Source organism: Phyllostomus discolor, chromosome 2, assembly GCF_004126475.2.
Source record: "Phyllostomus discolor isolate MPI-MPIP mPhyDis1 chromosome 2, mPhyDis1.pri.v3, whole genome shotgun sequence".
In the NCBI taxonomy this organism is placed as follows: domain Eukaryota; kingdom Metazoa; phylum Chordata; class Mammalia; order Chiroptera; family Phyllostomidae; genus Phyllostomus; species Phyllostomus discolor.
This window is the reverse complement of record NC_040904.2, coordinates 192,132,344-192,148,504: the sequence shown is the minus strand read 5'-3', so window position 1 is coordinate 192,148,504 and position 16,161 is coordinate 192,132,344. Positions and strand designations below refer to the sequence as shown.

The following is a 16,161-nucleotide window of genomic DNA, read 5'->3' as shown; positions in this document are numbered from 1 at the left end:
ATGAAAAGTAAAAATATTAAAAAATGAAATAAAAATAAAGTATATCATGTTTGGAGGTATAAGTGTTGCATGAAAGCATTTCAGGCAAAGTTGGAATAACTAGGAGTGCAATGAGGGACAAAACTGCAATATCTTTGGGTTCCACTGGGAACATAATATTCAGCTGAAGACATGAAGTTGGTGTAAAAACCAGCATGTTGATAAATTTGATGCTAATCACCACAGTGTACAAGTGATATGGTCTCAAGTACATTCTGTATTATCAGAGCTTGTCATTTATTTCTCTTTTTGTTATTTACACTGAACATCTGTGAGGGCAGAGCATTTCAGACAGACTCTGCAATCTCTGTGATGCTGCTGTCAGAGTCACTTCATGTCAGAGAAGCAGCTGTTGACATGAATGGGGCTTTAACCATACACACAAAAGTCACCATTTCCCAAGATCATCCAAAGTAGTCTGACCAGTTGTTTTTTGTTGTTGTTTTTTTAATATTAGCTTCGATCAACAAACCTTATTTAGACTTACTCTCCTGATCATTGCATTTGGTGGCTTCTCAAAAGTTTAATGATTTCTATTTGTTTTCCTATATTGACAGGAGGTACTTTAAATTTGAGAAATTATTCCTATCATTAAAAGATGATTCTATACATTTGTAAATTAATTGTGTTAAAATACACGGACACATACCTGGCAGTACTGAAGTGATGTGAGGACCAGTGAGGCTCTGCAGTGCATGTGCATATGTCATACTCTGACCTCTGGGATTTCCATAATCCCCACAGGGGTCATCACTGCTGGGACACTACTCCTGTCTGCACATGTTTCTATGGCTGTTATTGTAGATTACATTTTTTTTCAGTGAATCTATGTTTCTTTATTCTGACCACTATGAGAAGTGTATACTTTGCAGAAAATTAACAGGGTTGGACATGTGACTGGTTTGGTTAATATAATGTTTATGAAAGTAACAGTTTATGAGTTCAGAGCACAGGCACTAAGTAGCTCACTTCTGCTAGTTCTGTCCAGAGTGGCTAATCCCAGCTCTGAGGAGGTCACTACTCAGGTAGCCACCTGTTCAGAGAATAAAAGATATAAAAAGGGTCTGAACTGAATCTGTGGTCTGGAGCTAAGCCCATAAATGCTCAGCCTATATGACCTGAAAGCCAACCAAACCACACATGGGTAACTGAGAAAAATTGAGTAAAATTAATGTTGTGTGTAAATACCAACAAAACTCAGTTGCTTGTAAGACAATGTCAGGATTAGATACAACCCAATACACATATCACATGAAATTAATTTTGATTAGTCACATATTATATTTATATATGAATATAATGAATAAATACAGAGAACATAAAGAAGATATATTTAAACAGATGAATGTATAGGAATTATTAATTCACTTTGCACATGATAAACAAATCTCTCCCACTTGAAAATGAATTATAGTGAAACTACCACTTAATGATGTCAAATTAATAAATTTCTTCCCACATTTTGTCAATAACCAATGTTTAATTCACATGGACATGTTATATTTTTATTTTTTATATTCTTATTTTTCTTTTTAACAATGTATTTTGTCTATCAATGTAGGTTTCTAAGCATAATAATTCAGAATGTTTAAAGGGAAAGACAAAGAATTTAATAAAACAAGGTACTTTCAAAAATAACTAAAATCCAGTAAAGGAAAAAAAAATGATATATAAAAGATATCAAAGGACACTAATTATTGCCCAGTGAAACTACTAGTCTCTACCAAAAAATGACTACAATCATTGATAATGATGTACTAAAAAGATTCAGAAGATATTTGTGTTGGTTCTGTTGTCCAAGCAAGTGGAGTATAGTCACATGGCTCTTGTTATAGAAACTTTGGGGTTGTCGCATAGCAACAGTGAGTGCCAAGTAGAAATTTAGTTCTCTCTACTCCAGATCTATACATGTTGCCCTTTCTGAGATAATGGCAGCAGATCCTACAACTTCTTCTCCAGTCAGCTCACTTGACCATTTGTCAGGAAAGGTCAATGGGAGAAAGGACTCCTCTTCCTCTTTTCATGGCATTTCCTCTCTGGTTGGCTCCAGTGCTGTGGCTGACATCTGCATGCATGCAGGAAGTTCTTGTGGTATTCGCCCTCCAGCAAGTTTCTGCAACTAGTCACAGCCATAGCTCTTCTCCAGCCTGGGCTTGCTCACACTTTGTCAGAGAGGTCTTCCTACTTGCCAGTCACAGTGTGAGATCCATCCTCACCCACTTCAGCCTGCAGGCTGGGAACTGCTTTCTCCTAGACCCATCTAGTGAACCTGTCTGCCATAGAGTTTTCTGTACTGACATGAGTCTGAAACCCATCCGTAAGGAGATAGCCCTGGGTCATATATGATTCTTCCTTTCAGTAATCTTTTTGGATTAATCCCTTGGTATATTTTGCAATTTTCTTCTACCCCTCACTGCAGGCTATTCACCCAAAATGGTTAATAATTCTTTAAATCTACCCTGGTTTCTCTCTTCTGACTCAATTGCCTTACTCACCTTATTATCCTGATATGTTCAGTCCTCATTTACAACATTCAAAGGATGGGGGAAATTATATTGAATAATTGTGTCTACAATTATTCATGTTAATTTAGACTTAGAAGTAACAGTGCTTAATATTACAATTCATAATTTATGCTTGATATATTTCAATTAATAACAAGATTTTTAAATGTTTAATATGCACCTGGTTATATACTTTAAAGGTTAACATAAATATAGATTTCAAAACAATTCTATAATACCAAGTATGAAGCATGAGATAAAGTATAGACTTTAACTGACTATGATATGTCAGTACAGACTCATTCCCAGTAACAAACGTCCCACTCTGCTGAGTGATGCTGATAATGGGGATGCTCTGCATGCAGAGGAACATGGGACATGTGACTACCTTCCTTTTATTTTTGTGCTGAAAACGAAACTGATCTCAAAATAATTCTTAAAACTTAGTTTTACAAAAATAATTGCAGCATTCTTGAAGAAACTAGAAATGTGTTCTTTAGGGATGGTGACAGTAACATTATACCAAAGTTAGGTGAGTGAATGTGACTGGTGCTTACAAATATATTTTCTGTTTACTAGACAGGATTCAGAATAGAACTTGTGTGTGTTAGAATCCAAATATACACAATTCTTGTCCAACTCTGAAGTTTTTGCAAATCTGAAATGCAGAGATGATCAATCATTAATCTGAGGGTACATAACTTAACATTTGAATAAACAAATATTTAAAGTAATATTTACAAAGTGAACCTGAATATTTCTTAAATTTTTTCTTAAAAGACACTTAAATATTTCTTCACATACTTGTTTACCCATTGCCCTTTGTTTCTAAGATTAATTCCTGATTAGAAAGCATGAGGGAATAAATAATATATAGGCATTCTAAAGAAACTTACAGTTCAGAAGAGAGAGTTGTGCCAATTGTCCACCCCCAAGAATCAGTATTATTTCTCTGGGACAGTCCAGTCCATGGATGTATTTTGAAAATGTTCAGAAAATTCTATGAGAAAACAAAGTTTATGAGAAATTAAGTAAAATTAATTTGTATTTGTAAAAACAATTAAAGTGGCTCCCAGTTAGAGGGGAAGGTGACAGCTAAGTAAACTGCACAGCCCACCAACATCTGATGACATTAGTGAATAAACAATCATCCACTTCCTGCACTCCAGGAATTGTTGGTCACCCCATCCAGCTGGCTGAGTATATCCAACACCCAAAGATCACATGACCTTGTGTGAAAAAAGTAAGGACTCTGAATCAACATGAAACACCTCAAGAATCACCTCATTTGAGACAACAGCTGCAGCACAACCAACAATATTCTAAACAACTGGCCAAAGAAACAGCTAAGTCCATGAAACAGTCTGTATCTCCTCCTACCACCCTCAGTGAACAGCATGAAAGGAAAATACAGGTTAATTCTTAGTGGCTGAATTCACAACATCACTGACCAACTCTCCAAAGGCCACCCTCTGAGAAAGGGAAAGAGTGTTTTGCATGAGTGGGGAGCCTGTGCCAGAGCATCTGGGGGAACTCCTGAGGAGAGCTCAAATAAAGGAATCTTGTGTTCTGGAAAAGCTAAATTCACCCTCAAGTTCAGGTTCCAGGATGAGGGAATTACAGAGGATGACCTCCACCTTATTCATGAAAGAGTCTTCTCTTAGGCAACTGGAAGCTGATATTATTGATATTAATAAACTTCAAAAGTCTGGGAATGATAATTCATGAGCAAAGAAGTGTGATGGCATCAAAACCAAAGTTGGAAATGCAGGGTTGCATGTGCAACAAGCCAACAAGCAAATATCCAGGGTGGCAGAATATCAGAAAGAGAACCCTGCATGTTTGTGAGATGTACAAGGCTTTTAAGAAAACTGTAAATCTACAACTGCACTAGCATGGGAGAAAAAACAAAAGTCTAAACCTTTATAGTTTATTTTATTTATTCATTAAGAATTCAATTTATTTATTTTTGGGGAGAGAGGAAGAGAGGGAGAAAGAAAGGGAAACATTGATGTGTTGCCTCTCCTATGCTGGATCCCAGACTCATCCTGCAACAACACAGGCATGTGCCCTGACTAAGAATCAAACCAGTGGCATTTCCATTTATGCATCAATGTCCAACCCACTGACCCACACCAGTCAGGGCAACCCTTATATTTTAAATGACTGCATTTTCATTCTTTTGCCTCTGGTTTTATTTCTATGTTGAGAATTTGAATGCAGGTTTTGTTAATATTAAACAATGAGAATAATTTTGGACACTAATAAATTGGCCATAGAAAAAAATGTGACAATATTTCAGAGAACTTATTTTGAAAGAAACTTTTAAAATATTGTTTTTTCTTTACTGTTCACATTTAGCATCATTTTGCACCTGTGTATACCTTGAGAGGTGACCACCCCAATGGATATGGGGCCCATCTGACTCCATGCATATTTATTAGAATATTGTTGATTATATTCTCCATGCTGTGCTTTGCATTATTGTGACTGATTTTAGAACAGGCAATTTACAAAAGAACTTTTTGATAAAGTTTCAAAATGCACAAGCTTTTAAGTTACTCTTAATTTTCATTCATAGATAACCATTTTTTACCATTCTTCATTAAAAATAGATGTATGCCAATTAACTCACTTCCCTTTTAAATTAATGTTATTGTTTGTTTTATTTCTCACTTAATTTATATTGATGAAATAGAGAGAGTGAGCAATTAGTTAGTTGGTTCACTTAGTGTGGCGTTCCTTGGGAGCTTCTTGTATGTGTATGATGGGACATCAACCAGCACCCTGTGTGCATTCAGATGATGCTCTAACCAGGGGACCTACCAGGACTGGGACTATATCAATGTTATCTTAACATTCTAATCATAATATGGAAAGAGAATTATATAGGTTATAGTTTGTATTTTATAGTGTTCTTATATACCAATTTGAAAAAGGCAATGTTGTATATGGCAAGCTATGAGACTTCAAATGGAATCAAATAAAATATTAAGTAACTAAATTGTATATTTGCAACTTAAATAATGATTATTTTAAAAATGATAAACCAAACACAGTTATTTTTCTAGGTTAGAGTGACAGAATTTATAGTACACTTTTACATATTGGATATATTAAGAAAATGTACTAGCATGATTAGGTGAAGAGACAAATAGAACAATTTTACACCTGTGAAATTTGATCAAAGAGTAAAAATAACATGAGCATTTATTATTGGAAAAAGCAGCTAGAGATGCCAGTAAAAATAGAGCAAATGAGTACTCTTCATGTCTAAGACTGCTGCCATGTGCCACCCACTCCCCATCTCAGTTAATGAGCAAAAAGTGTAATTCTTACTGTTTGGGAACACTGAAACATTACTGGTGTTGCCACAGGGGAAGTCTGATTACTTTGGAAGTGGTGGTTAAACTGCCCACTCTTTTTTCAGGTCAGAGTGCTGAATTCAGTAGATTACAAATGAGGCAGACCATCCTTTTTCTAGTCCGTGTCAGCACAGTGCCAGCTTTAAATATAACAGGAAGGTACTCAATGTGAGAGCACAGTACAAGAGCTGATATTAACTCTCTACACACACTTGGTTGATGGGAAAAATATTTGCAATATGTAGAAGAAACAAAGATAATCTGATAAAAAATAAGCCAAAGTTGATTCAAAAACTGATTTTAAAATTATGAGTACTCCCTTACAAACATACACACACACACACAAGTACATCAAGTAGCAGAGGGTGGAGCCATACTGACTTGAGGCATTTGAATAAGTTTTTTAAAATCATTGGTTGTCAAGTAAGCTATACAGGCCCAAGGGAAATCCCAGTAACTGAGCCTAAAAATAAAATAATAACCAGAGTTTTAAAAACTGTGTAAGCACACTTCAAAAGAGATGATTCTACCGTAAAAGTTTGTAACTCAAGTTACAAAAATATTAATCTAATAAGCATGTAGGAGGATTCATGTTTATTATACTATGCTATTGAAAATGTAGACTTACCAAAATTTTGAAACCATTCAAAGAAGCTAAAAAATATCTTCCATACTCAGGAGGATAAATCAGGGACACAATACAACTTTCACTGCAATAAAATGTTGGACTTTTTATACAAATATTTACTAGTAGTTATTATAAATATGTATTTACCTAAAATGTATTTTAAAAACTATGTTCAGATAATTCTATGGCAATATGATAGCAGTGACAGAACAATTAGTAAAATAAAAACTGTATGAATGAATAAATAAAATTATCTTTGAAAAATCATTACCTACATTACAATATTCAAAACATTTACATAAATCTTGAGATGTAGAAGAAAGAGTTGACAAAACAAAGATGAAGTGATAGAAATGGTATATCCTGAAGGTGGAGGGAAAGGGAGAGAAAAACTAACAGAGCTTCAGGGACCTTTATAGAACTTTATTAGCAAAACCGACTTAGGTATGCTTATTGCCTGTGAACAAAGAAACACAAAAGAAGAGAGAAAAACAATTTTTGAGACACAACGATCATCCTCTTAAATTTTATGGTAAAATATATAGACCCATGTATATAAAGTTGTTTATGTAGAAAAGATCATCTGCTGTAAATTATTCCACGTCAACTATGTAATGATGCAGAAAAGTGTGAACTTGACCTCTGCCACACAGCATCACAAACACTGCATCACAAAAATATTGATTCTCAAAGTATTATAAACCTAAAACTAAAAGCCCATCAATAAAGAAAAAAGGCAAACCATTAAGAGTAATGAAGTAGATTATCTTCATGAACTTTGACCAACTTGTAAAAAATGTCCAAAATGATCACCAACATCCAAAAGGAGATATTGGACGATGGTAACATTAATAAATCCTAATTGTAAAACACTCCAATATGAGAAGAAAAATGTAATTAACAGGCAAGAAAGTTGAATTTCTTTGAATGCAAAGTTGAATTTGCATCTCACAAATTCAAAAAAGAGTCACATGGAAAATATAACTACTTCTAAGAATGAAAATAACAAGTAACATACAGGAGAAATGGTCAAGAGACATGAATGGGCACTTCTCATTCTCACAGTACAGAAATCCATAATGAACGGTCCTCTGAAAGATGTGTTAAATTGATCAGTATGAGGAAAATACCCATTAAAGTCATAATGATGCGTTTATATAATGATCAGAGCTGATGGCATTAAAATTTGTGGCAGTGCTAAGCTTTGGATCATGAAACTATTGGATGTAATGTGTATTTATACAATAAACTAGAGAGTGCAGGGATAATTTACATACACATATATTTTTGACTCTGAAATTTCAATCTGATGCAAAATAGGAAAACATTTTACATATATACATATGCCATTAGAGCAACCATATTTATAAATTAATATTATACTATTACAAAAATAACATGTATGGCATATCAATTTATATATTATATGTATTATTATGTAAAAGTTATTTTAATGTATATTATTTGGAAAAAATAAATACACAAAGATTTTTATTAAATAATTATTCTTAACAAATGCATACTAAAAATATCTCTATTCTGAGTAGAAGAGATTAAAGTATACATGGTATATGCAATAGAGCAATGAAAATTAAGAAACTTCGGGTGCATTCAATAATGTGGATTAATTGAAAAAATCCTATGAGAATGTTAATGGAGACATGTAAAATGCATAATGAATGACTCCCATTACGTAAAATTCAAGATTAGGCAAAGATAATTTGTGATATATAATCTCAGAAAACTGGTTAAGGGAGGTGAGAGGACACATTACGAGAGAGTGCACAGGAGCGGGCTGGCAACACTGATTTCATGACCGATTGCAGTCTGCAACACGCACAGTCACATCTACAGTCTCCGTGATGCACAGTAAAATGAAGTAGCAAACTTTAGAAAAAAGCATTTATAGGAGCATGATTGTCTATGAAAATCAAGAACTGAAAATTATCAAATGAACATTAATGGCATAAAATATGAATCAAATATGGAGTCAAATAATAAAATATTAACAATCTTTACAATAAATTACAGATACATACAAAATATGTATGAATTCTCTGGAAATATAAAAGAAAATACTCTTTTAAATAAAATGTTGGAAACATTAAAAATCTTACCATTTCTTCTTCATTATCTATATAGAGCAGGTTAGAGCTCTTAGAAGCACAGGCCATCAAGCTCTCATTCCATGTTTTTCCTTCAGTGCTGATGTGATAGCAGTTGTTGGAGTATGTGAACCACTCTGGTGGACATCGACCACAATGAATTGCTGAGGAAGTATCATGTATTGCTATCCAAGAACAATATGAATTGTAAAATGGAAATTAATTTCAGTATTTGCACAGGTAGAGACAAATTAGTGCACAGTATATGCATATGCCCTCACAGACTGGCATATATAAAGCATAATACACTCATACACACTCATACACACTCACAGAGAAGGGTCAGCCCCTCATTCCCTAATTCATGTGCCCATATTAAGCAAACACATGAACAAAAATATCCACTTTCTACGTGTCCTGAAAGTCAATGAAAGAAACCACGTTTTTAGAAACCAAAATTATCTTTTAGTCAAATGGCAACAGTGAGTATGAAAAAATTAAATGAATATTTCTTCATATTTTTGCATAAGAAATGCACTCTTCTGAACTCATTTTATATATGGTTATTTCCCAGTACTACAATTTGTGTTCCCTTGATCTCCCAAAAAAACCTATGAACTTGGATGTGTTAGAGACAAGGTAGGAGCTGTATTGATATCAGAACACAGAAAATAATTAGGTACCTTTCTGGTTCCCTGTTGTCTGGTTCTCTCCTGTACCTATCTGGCTCCCTGTTAAAATAATTCATAATTTATATTATGCACAAGAAAGAAGAATTTTTCTGCACCAGTATCACATTAGCTAGAAGAAGAATTATTATAAAAAGTAATGTTGATGTACATAAATCATAATACATTTGTTCCTTACTTTGAAATGTGGTAAAATTGTCTAGGATTAAAATAATCTGAAATAAAATTGATTTCACCAAGAGAAATTAATGAAGCTATGTCAATTTGGGGAAAAATATTTCAAAAGCCTTGAGAAGGAAACTTCACCATCTCTTACAGTTATGGTCTAATCAATACAAAGAATTTATTTGTATTTCTCAAGAAAGTTTCTAAAGAAAAACTCGAATTATAATACAAAGATATATACTGATATGTGGTATATATACATATACATTTATACATTACTTTCTAAAATGTTCTGATATTTATACCTTGGACAAATTTTGTGCAGAGTAACAATTTTGCTCTTAGTCTATATGCGCACTTTCAAAGTCTTTATTCTACAATATTATGAAGTGCTCAGAGGCACTGAGGAGCATAAAAATAATGAATTTTTAACTGAACACAATTTGAATTATAAAACAAAAACTTACAAATGTGCATAGGAATATGCATACATCAGCACAATATCTATGTACACTTACAGGCTGGTACATATTAAAAAAAGCATTCGTATACACATCATAGAGAAAGGTCATCTCTCATCCCCTATTGTCTGTGCCCATATTAAAAGACATATAAGCAAATATATCCATTCTCTAATGCCGAGGACATCAGTGAATGAAACCACTTCTTATGTAGCATAGTAATGATATTCGTTCATCTTTTAGAGCTGTAGGACATATAAGCTAATTGGTCTCAATGGGTAAGTGATTTTATTTCATTAACTTATTTTTGTATCCTCACATGAGGATATGCTTATTGATTGTAAGGAGAGAGGGAGGGAGAGAAAGAGAAAAAGAAACAGTGATGTGAGAAAGAAGTATTGATGAGTTAACTCTTCTACATGCCCTGAACAGGGATCAAACATGCAACCAGGGTGAGCCTTGACCAGGGATCAAACCCACAATCTTTTGGTGTGTGGGATGACATTCAAATCAGCTGAGCCACTGAGGCAGACATGGATATGGTAATTCTCAATGTATGCTACTTCATATTACATGAGAAATAATCACTCTCCTCAAATCATTTATGAACATTTATTGCTATTTTTCATCATTTATATTCTCCCTCTAAAATATATTTTATTTGTGCCTTCCCTAAAAAAGAGAAAATATAAAAGATACTAAAAACGGGACTTTCAAAATGATAATGTATCTTTTTCCATCCTTGCTGCTGTGGACAAATTGTGCCTCCCCAGTTTTACAGTGCATAGAAAATGATAGTGATTCTCAAAATAAAAATTAATACTGATATAATCAAAGCACCATCATTTTGGTTTTTTAGTTTGAAATCTGGTGTATTGTTTAGGAGCAGAGAAATCTGAAATAAGATTGATTTCACCAAAGCAAGTAATACAAAAGTAAAGATTTAGGGGAAGAATATCTCAAAAGACTTTGGATCACATGTTACCACTTCTAAAACCAGTGGTTTAAACAATCCCAAGAATTAAATTGTATTTATCAATAATGTCCTTAGATTCCTAATGCATATATTTGAGTAATGAAATAAAATTATACAAATGGATATGAAAAGCTCTTTACAATCATTCTATTTATGCACTTGAATAACTCAGAATGACATTCCACATTTCTCTAAATGCTTACTTTAAAGTGAAAGCTCTATTCTATAATATATTAAAATGTTTAGCAGCACTGAGATTCATTAAAATGAGAAGTTCTCTTAAAATATTCAAAACATTAACTTACAGAGAACCATTCTTACTAAAATGTACATCAAGACAAAGCAGATGACTCCCAGGATCCCAGCAATGAGCTTCTCTGGTGGGGATGGTGAATCTGCAGCAAGAGAGAAACAAACGGAGACACTGTTTGCATAGTTTTGAGAGAGAACCCAAATGAACGGGGAATCACATAAATAAACTTGAACCATCCCCAAACCAAGTCTTCCACTGCAATCTTCCCCCCAGATTACAGCACTGCATTGCCAGGAAATATAATCCTCCCTGAGTTGCTGATCAAAGACTACACCTTACAAAGATGTCTAAATAAATCACTGCTCAGATTTCATATTAAGACACTGTTTTGCAACTTTAAGCTCTGATCTACACAAACGAAAATATATGCCAGCTAATTCCCTACTCTTTCCCCTATGTCTTCACACCAACTGCACATCCCAGAACAGTTCTACTGTGTGTCTGTTAAATCTGTCACCTGTGTGATGGTCCTTGTCATTCCCTTGAAGATCGTGAGAAGCATTTTGATACTCTATTTCCACAGAGGACATTTGCTGTTCGATTTGTAAAATGGAACTTTTCTTGTCCTTGCCTTTCCTTTTCTGTCTCCTGGAGTCCTCAGCCAGATTCAGTTCTGAGTTGTTTTCTCCTTGAAGATCCATCTCTGCAGCTGAGTAACGTCAGGGATGGTGCCTGTGATGACAGTCCTCCAGTGTTAATACGTGATGTGAACACTCACAGGATCCCTGGGAGAGTCAGCGTGGGTGGAGTGTGAGAGAAGAAGCAGTACTCACTTTGCACTGGGCCAATGTGAAGTCTTCTCATTGACTTAGAGATTTAAATGTTTCCTATACAATAATTGGATAATTCTATGATATTCTATTTTTGACATGATATTATTGGTTGAAGCAGTGAAAAGTAATAAGTTAACAAAGAATAAAGTAGTTCGGAATAATATATTTATAAAGTCAGATTCCACTGAAACATTTTAACACTATTAGAATAACTGTGACAATTATAATGCTGTTTAAAAAAATGCACCAATTTAATGACAGTTTCTAAATCCAATAATGTTGAAAGACTGAGTGTTCTAAAGTTGGAGGAATGGTAGTGTTAGTATATATGGTGATTAACTGCAATAAATTAATGTAATTTAGTCACAATTATTGGGTCAAAGGACAGACGAGGTGTTATCAAATATTTTATTTTGAATAATTGTAAAGTTCTGAGAGATCAGTTAAATTTTAATGACATTTTTTGTATGTTGAAAATGTTACATGACACACTAAATTTACCCAAAGCTCAATAAATAATAAAGGCAATAGAACATCAAAGGATTATTTAACATACTTCACACCAGTAACTTGTAATTTATTTAATGGTTAAGATATGAGAACACACAAAATGATAAATAATCATGTTGCAGATCATTTATGGAGGAAACTATTGCTGCAAATGTCTAGAAAAATCCCTCATCTGTCACACTCTGTGAAGGCAGCTTTAATGTGCAGGTAAATGTAATAAATCAGGAAATGTAATTTAATAATTCAGTCACTGGGCGCTGCAGGCAGTGAGATTTGTAGTACAGTCTGGCTTTGAAATTCACAATGCGTGACCATTAGTAATTAGTGTCCAGGGACCCAGTTTACTAATTAAAGTGGGAATGGAAATATGTGAGATACGATGCATGTAAAACACTTAATACTCAATCTACATTTATAAGCTTTCCAGAAAATTATTATAACACAGTTGCCATGTTACTCTTTTTACTTATATCAGACAGTGTAACAATTCTTGCCACAGGAGTATCTTATCAATGTGGTATCTCTTGTTGCAATGTTTTAATCAATTTTTAAAAATCTTTTGATTGTTTATAATTAAGTTTAATTTACCATTTTATGGAGACTACTTAGCTGTGAATTTTACTGCAAGCCAAACAGCTTTTATTTAATTGAAAAGCATTTTTGAAGAATTATATTTGACCTTCATGATTTGATGATTCATTTTAAAAATCGATTTTTATCGTCTGGATTGAATATGAGGTAATACACATATCATTTGTGACAGTTATCCTAATTACAGCTATCCTGTTAATTAGAAAATTCAAAGTTAATTACTCTTTGTCAGGATGCTTACAGCTTTCCATTTAGGTAATCCTGATTTTCAAACCAAAATATGCATTTGGTATGCTTGTTAGTAATTTTGCACAGGAGAAAACTTGAAATTTTCTCAAATTTTACTCCTTACCCTAAAGTATACAGAAGTGAATACCAGTGTTTTCTTTCATTATACATTAATTGTACTTCATCTATATCACAGCTAGCATTTGTACTTTCCCATTAAAAGAATCGGGTCAGTAGAGAGACAGGAGAGGAGAGACACATACCTCTGGGAGCCAGAAAGCCGTGCATCCTTCACAGGAGACCTGCTGACTCCCGTCTACAAGCAGTGTCTGTGGTCCTCACACACTGCCCCCCTGAACACTGAGAGTGAGGCAAAAGTATAAAAAAAAAGTAGATTTCTCATCACTGTGTCATTTAAAGTTTGAACAGGAAATACTTACACTTGGGCATTTTTAAGATGATTTATCTCATCACACACCTCCAGAACATAGGAGACTGTGAGCTTGCAGAGTGTCATTTAGTTTGTGCATTCATAAGTGCCCCTGAGAAGTCGCTTGCATATTCCCAAAGATTTCTGGGACAAAAATTTGCCCACCCTACTCTTAACTTACCTACATCTTAAAATTTGCAAACACTGAAATTTTAGGCCTTCTTAAGATTATCTTAGATGTTTCAAACCTACCCTTGGATGACATTGCTAAATACTGGCCTTACTAAAATTTATTTATATGCTCACTGTCTCTTAGTCATAATGGAAAAGGATAAAATCACAATCTCATTAGCAATAGGTACTCAATGATATTTGTCACTAATATTCTGAGGAATATCTGCATTTTCAACTATGGATAACTGTCACAAATATTAATGTCCAAACTTACCTCCTCAATCTCTCTGCCCTCATTTTTTTACAAGGCTGCATTAATTTTGTTATTTTTGTATAAGGAATTTATATGCTCCCTGATAAAAATAACTGTCTCTGAAAAGGAGAGAACATGAAACAACATTGTACTGTACTATAATGTAAGATATGGAAATATTAAATTGCTACTCACTTTATTATCCATTAATTCATCCTCCAATCATAAACATTTATTTGTATTTTAATAGAACTATTTGTTGTGAATGACAAAGGCCAAAATATAACTATCTAGTATGAAAACGAATACAATTTAAAAAAATTTAACCTAATCAAAATGGAAAATGGCAGAAAAAGTAGTTTTGAAAACACAAGTGAAATGACACATGAATCTCAGAAGAAATTAAACATTACATGTAAGTCATCTAGTATGTATCAAATGGAATTAATTTCATCCATTTCATATTGTATCAAGAAAAGAGGAAATGTTTATCTATTATTGGTAGTGAGTTATAATTGGAAGTACCATGTGGTCCAGCAAAACCACTTCTGGGTATATACCCAAAGTGACACAATTATTATGAAGAAGTATCTGTATTCCCAAGTTCCTTGAAGCATTATTCACTGTAACTAAGGTATGAAAGCAACCTAAGTGTGTTTAATGGATGAATGGGCTAAAATCATGCCCCCATTTACACACCCAATGAATTATTCTGAGCCATGAGAAAAATAAACTTTTCTCACTGATGACCAAGATGAACCTGAAGGCATTTTCCTAAGTGAAATAAATGAGACAAAGAAAGACTAATACTGCATGGTATCATTTATACGTGAAATTTAAAAGTAACAAACTCAGAGATTAATGGTTGTCAGGGGTTGAGAGTAAGAATTTAAGAAGTTGGAAAAAGTTGCAAACTTTCACTTATAAGATGAAGGAGCTTAAGGATCTAATGTATCACATGGTGACTACAGTCAATAACACTGTATCACAGAACTGAAGTTCACTCAGACATGGATCCAAAATGTTCTTACCACATGATATCACCTTTAACAGGAATCTAAACAACAAAACAAAACAAAACAAAAAACTAGCAAAATATAACCAAAGACACTGAAATAGGGGATAGTCTGACAGTGGCCAGAGGGGAGAGAAGAGGGAATTTCAGGGGGGAATGGGTGGGGATTACAGGAACAAATTTGGAGGACACATGGACAAAAACTAGGGGTGGGGGGTAATGGGGGGAAGGGGGGAGGGTTGGGTGGAGGGGCTGGAACGGGAGTAGGGGGGAGAAAACTGTACTTGAACAATGATTGAAATAAAAAAAAATAAAAAAAATAAAAGATGAAAAAAAAAACCAAAACCAAAAAAAACACAAAATGTTCTTACCAAAGGGAAAAAGATAACAAATAAACTGCAGATCATAAAACTTTCAATTGATATGCAGCCCACTGCATAGGAGAAGTTCTAAAAGATTATTCTACAAATTGGTAGTTACAAAATTGTCTTGGGATAGAAAGGATAGAAAATATAGTCAATAATAATCAAATAATGACATAATATGTTCGATGTGGAGTAGACTTATTCGGAAATCACTCCATACATTACATAAGGGTCTAACCACTTTGCTGAAAATATACTACAATGATATTGGAGGTCAACTGTAGTTGAAAAATAAAAATTAAAGTAAAATTGCATTTTCAAAATAAAAATGCATTCTTTAATATGGTATCATCTCATTGTATAAGTGCAGTTTTTGAAAGTCCCATGAACAACATCATTACTTACTACCTGCTATATTTTGAAAATAACTGAGGTCTGAAAATCATGGGGTGAGAAGTTGGTCTTTAAACCTTGTACCTCATTAATACAAAGGGACAGAAAAAACCAATGCACTTCTCCTAGGGCTATGATATGCTGGGCATTTGGGTAAAAAAAAAAAAAAAAAAAAAAAAGAGGT

The 16,161-nt window shown here is 33.8% G+C and overlaps 1 protein-coding gene and 1 pseudogene across 1 annotated transcript; one reads left to right on the top strand and one right to left on the bottom strand.

Annotated features, from left to right (window-relative positions):
• Window positions 1-3,071: 3,071 nt before the first annotated feature.
• LOC114489344 (NKG2-A/NKG2-B type II integral membrane protein-like) lies at window positions 3,072-11,945 on the bottom strand. Its single transcript, XM_036016874.1, has 5 exons — window positions 11,703-11,945; window positions 11,238-11,327; window positions 8,654-8,826; window positions 3,440-3,543; window positions 3,072-3,201 (listed from the first exon to the last, which is right to left on the bottom strand). The coding sequence occupies exons 1-5, from the start codon at window positions 11,884-11,886 to the stop codon at window positions 3,072-3,074; spliced, it is 681 nt and encodes a 226-aa protein (XP_035872767.1). The 5' UTR covers window positions 11,887-11,945.
• On the top strand, window positions 3,775-4,391 carry LOC114512890 (annotated as a pseudogene).
• Window positions 11,946-16,161: the final 4,216 nt, after the last annotated feature.

What these genes read in the sequence shown, in the direction of transcription:
- LOC114489344 (XM_036016874.1), bottom strand. Translation starts at nt 11,886, where the DNA reads ATGGATCTTCAAGGAGAAAACAACTCAGAACTGAATCTGGCTGAGGAC. An exon ending in TGACAAGGACCATCACACAG is followed by an intron (nt 11,328 to 11,702) that starts GTGACAGATTTA and finishes CTCTTGCTGCAG; the next exon opens with ATTCACCATCCCCACCAGAG. An exon ending in ACAACTCTCTCTTCTGAACT is followed by an intron (nt 3,202 to 3,439) that starts GTAAGTTTCTTT and finishes TCTGCATTTCAG; the next exon opens with ATTTGCAAAAACTTCAGAGT.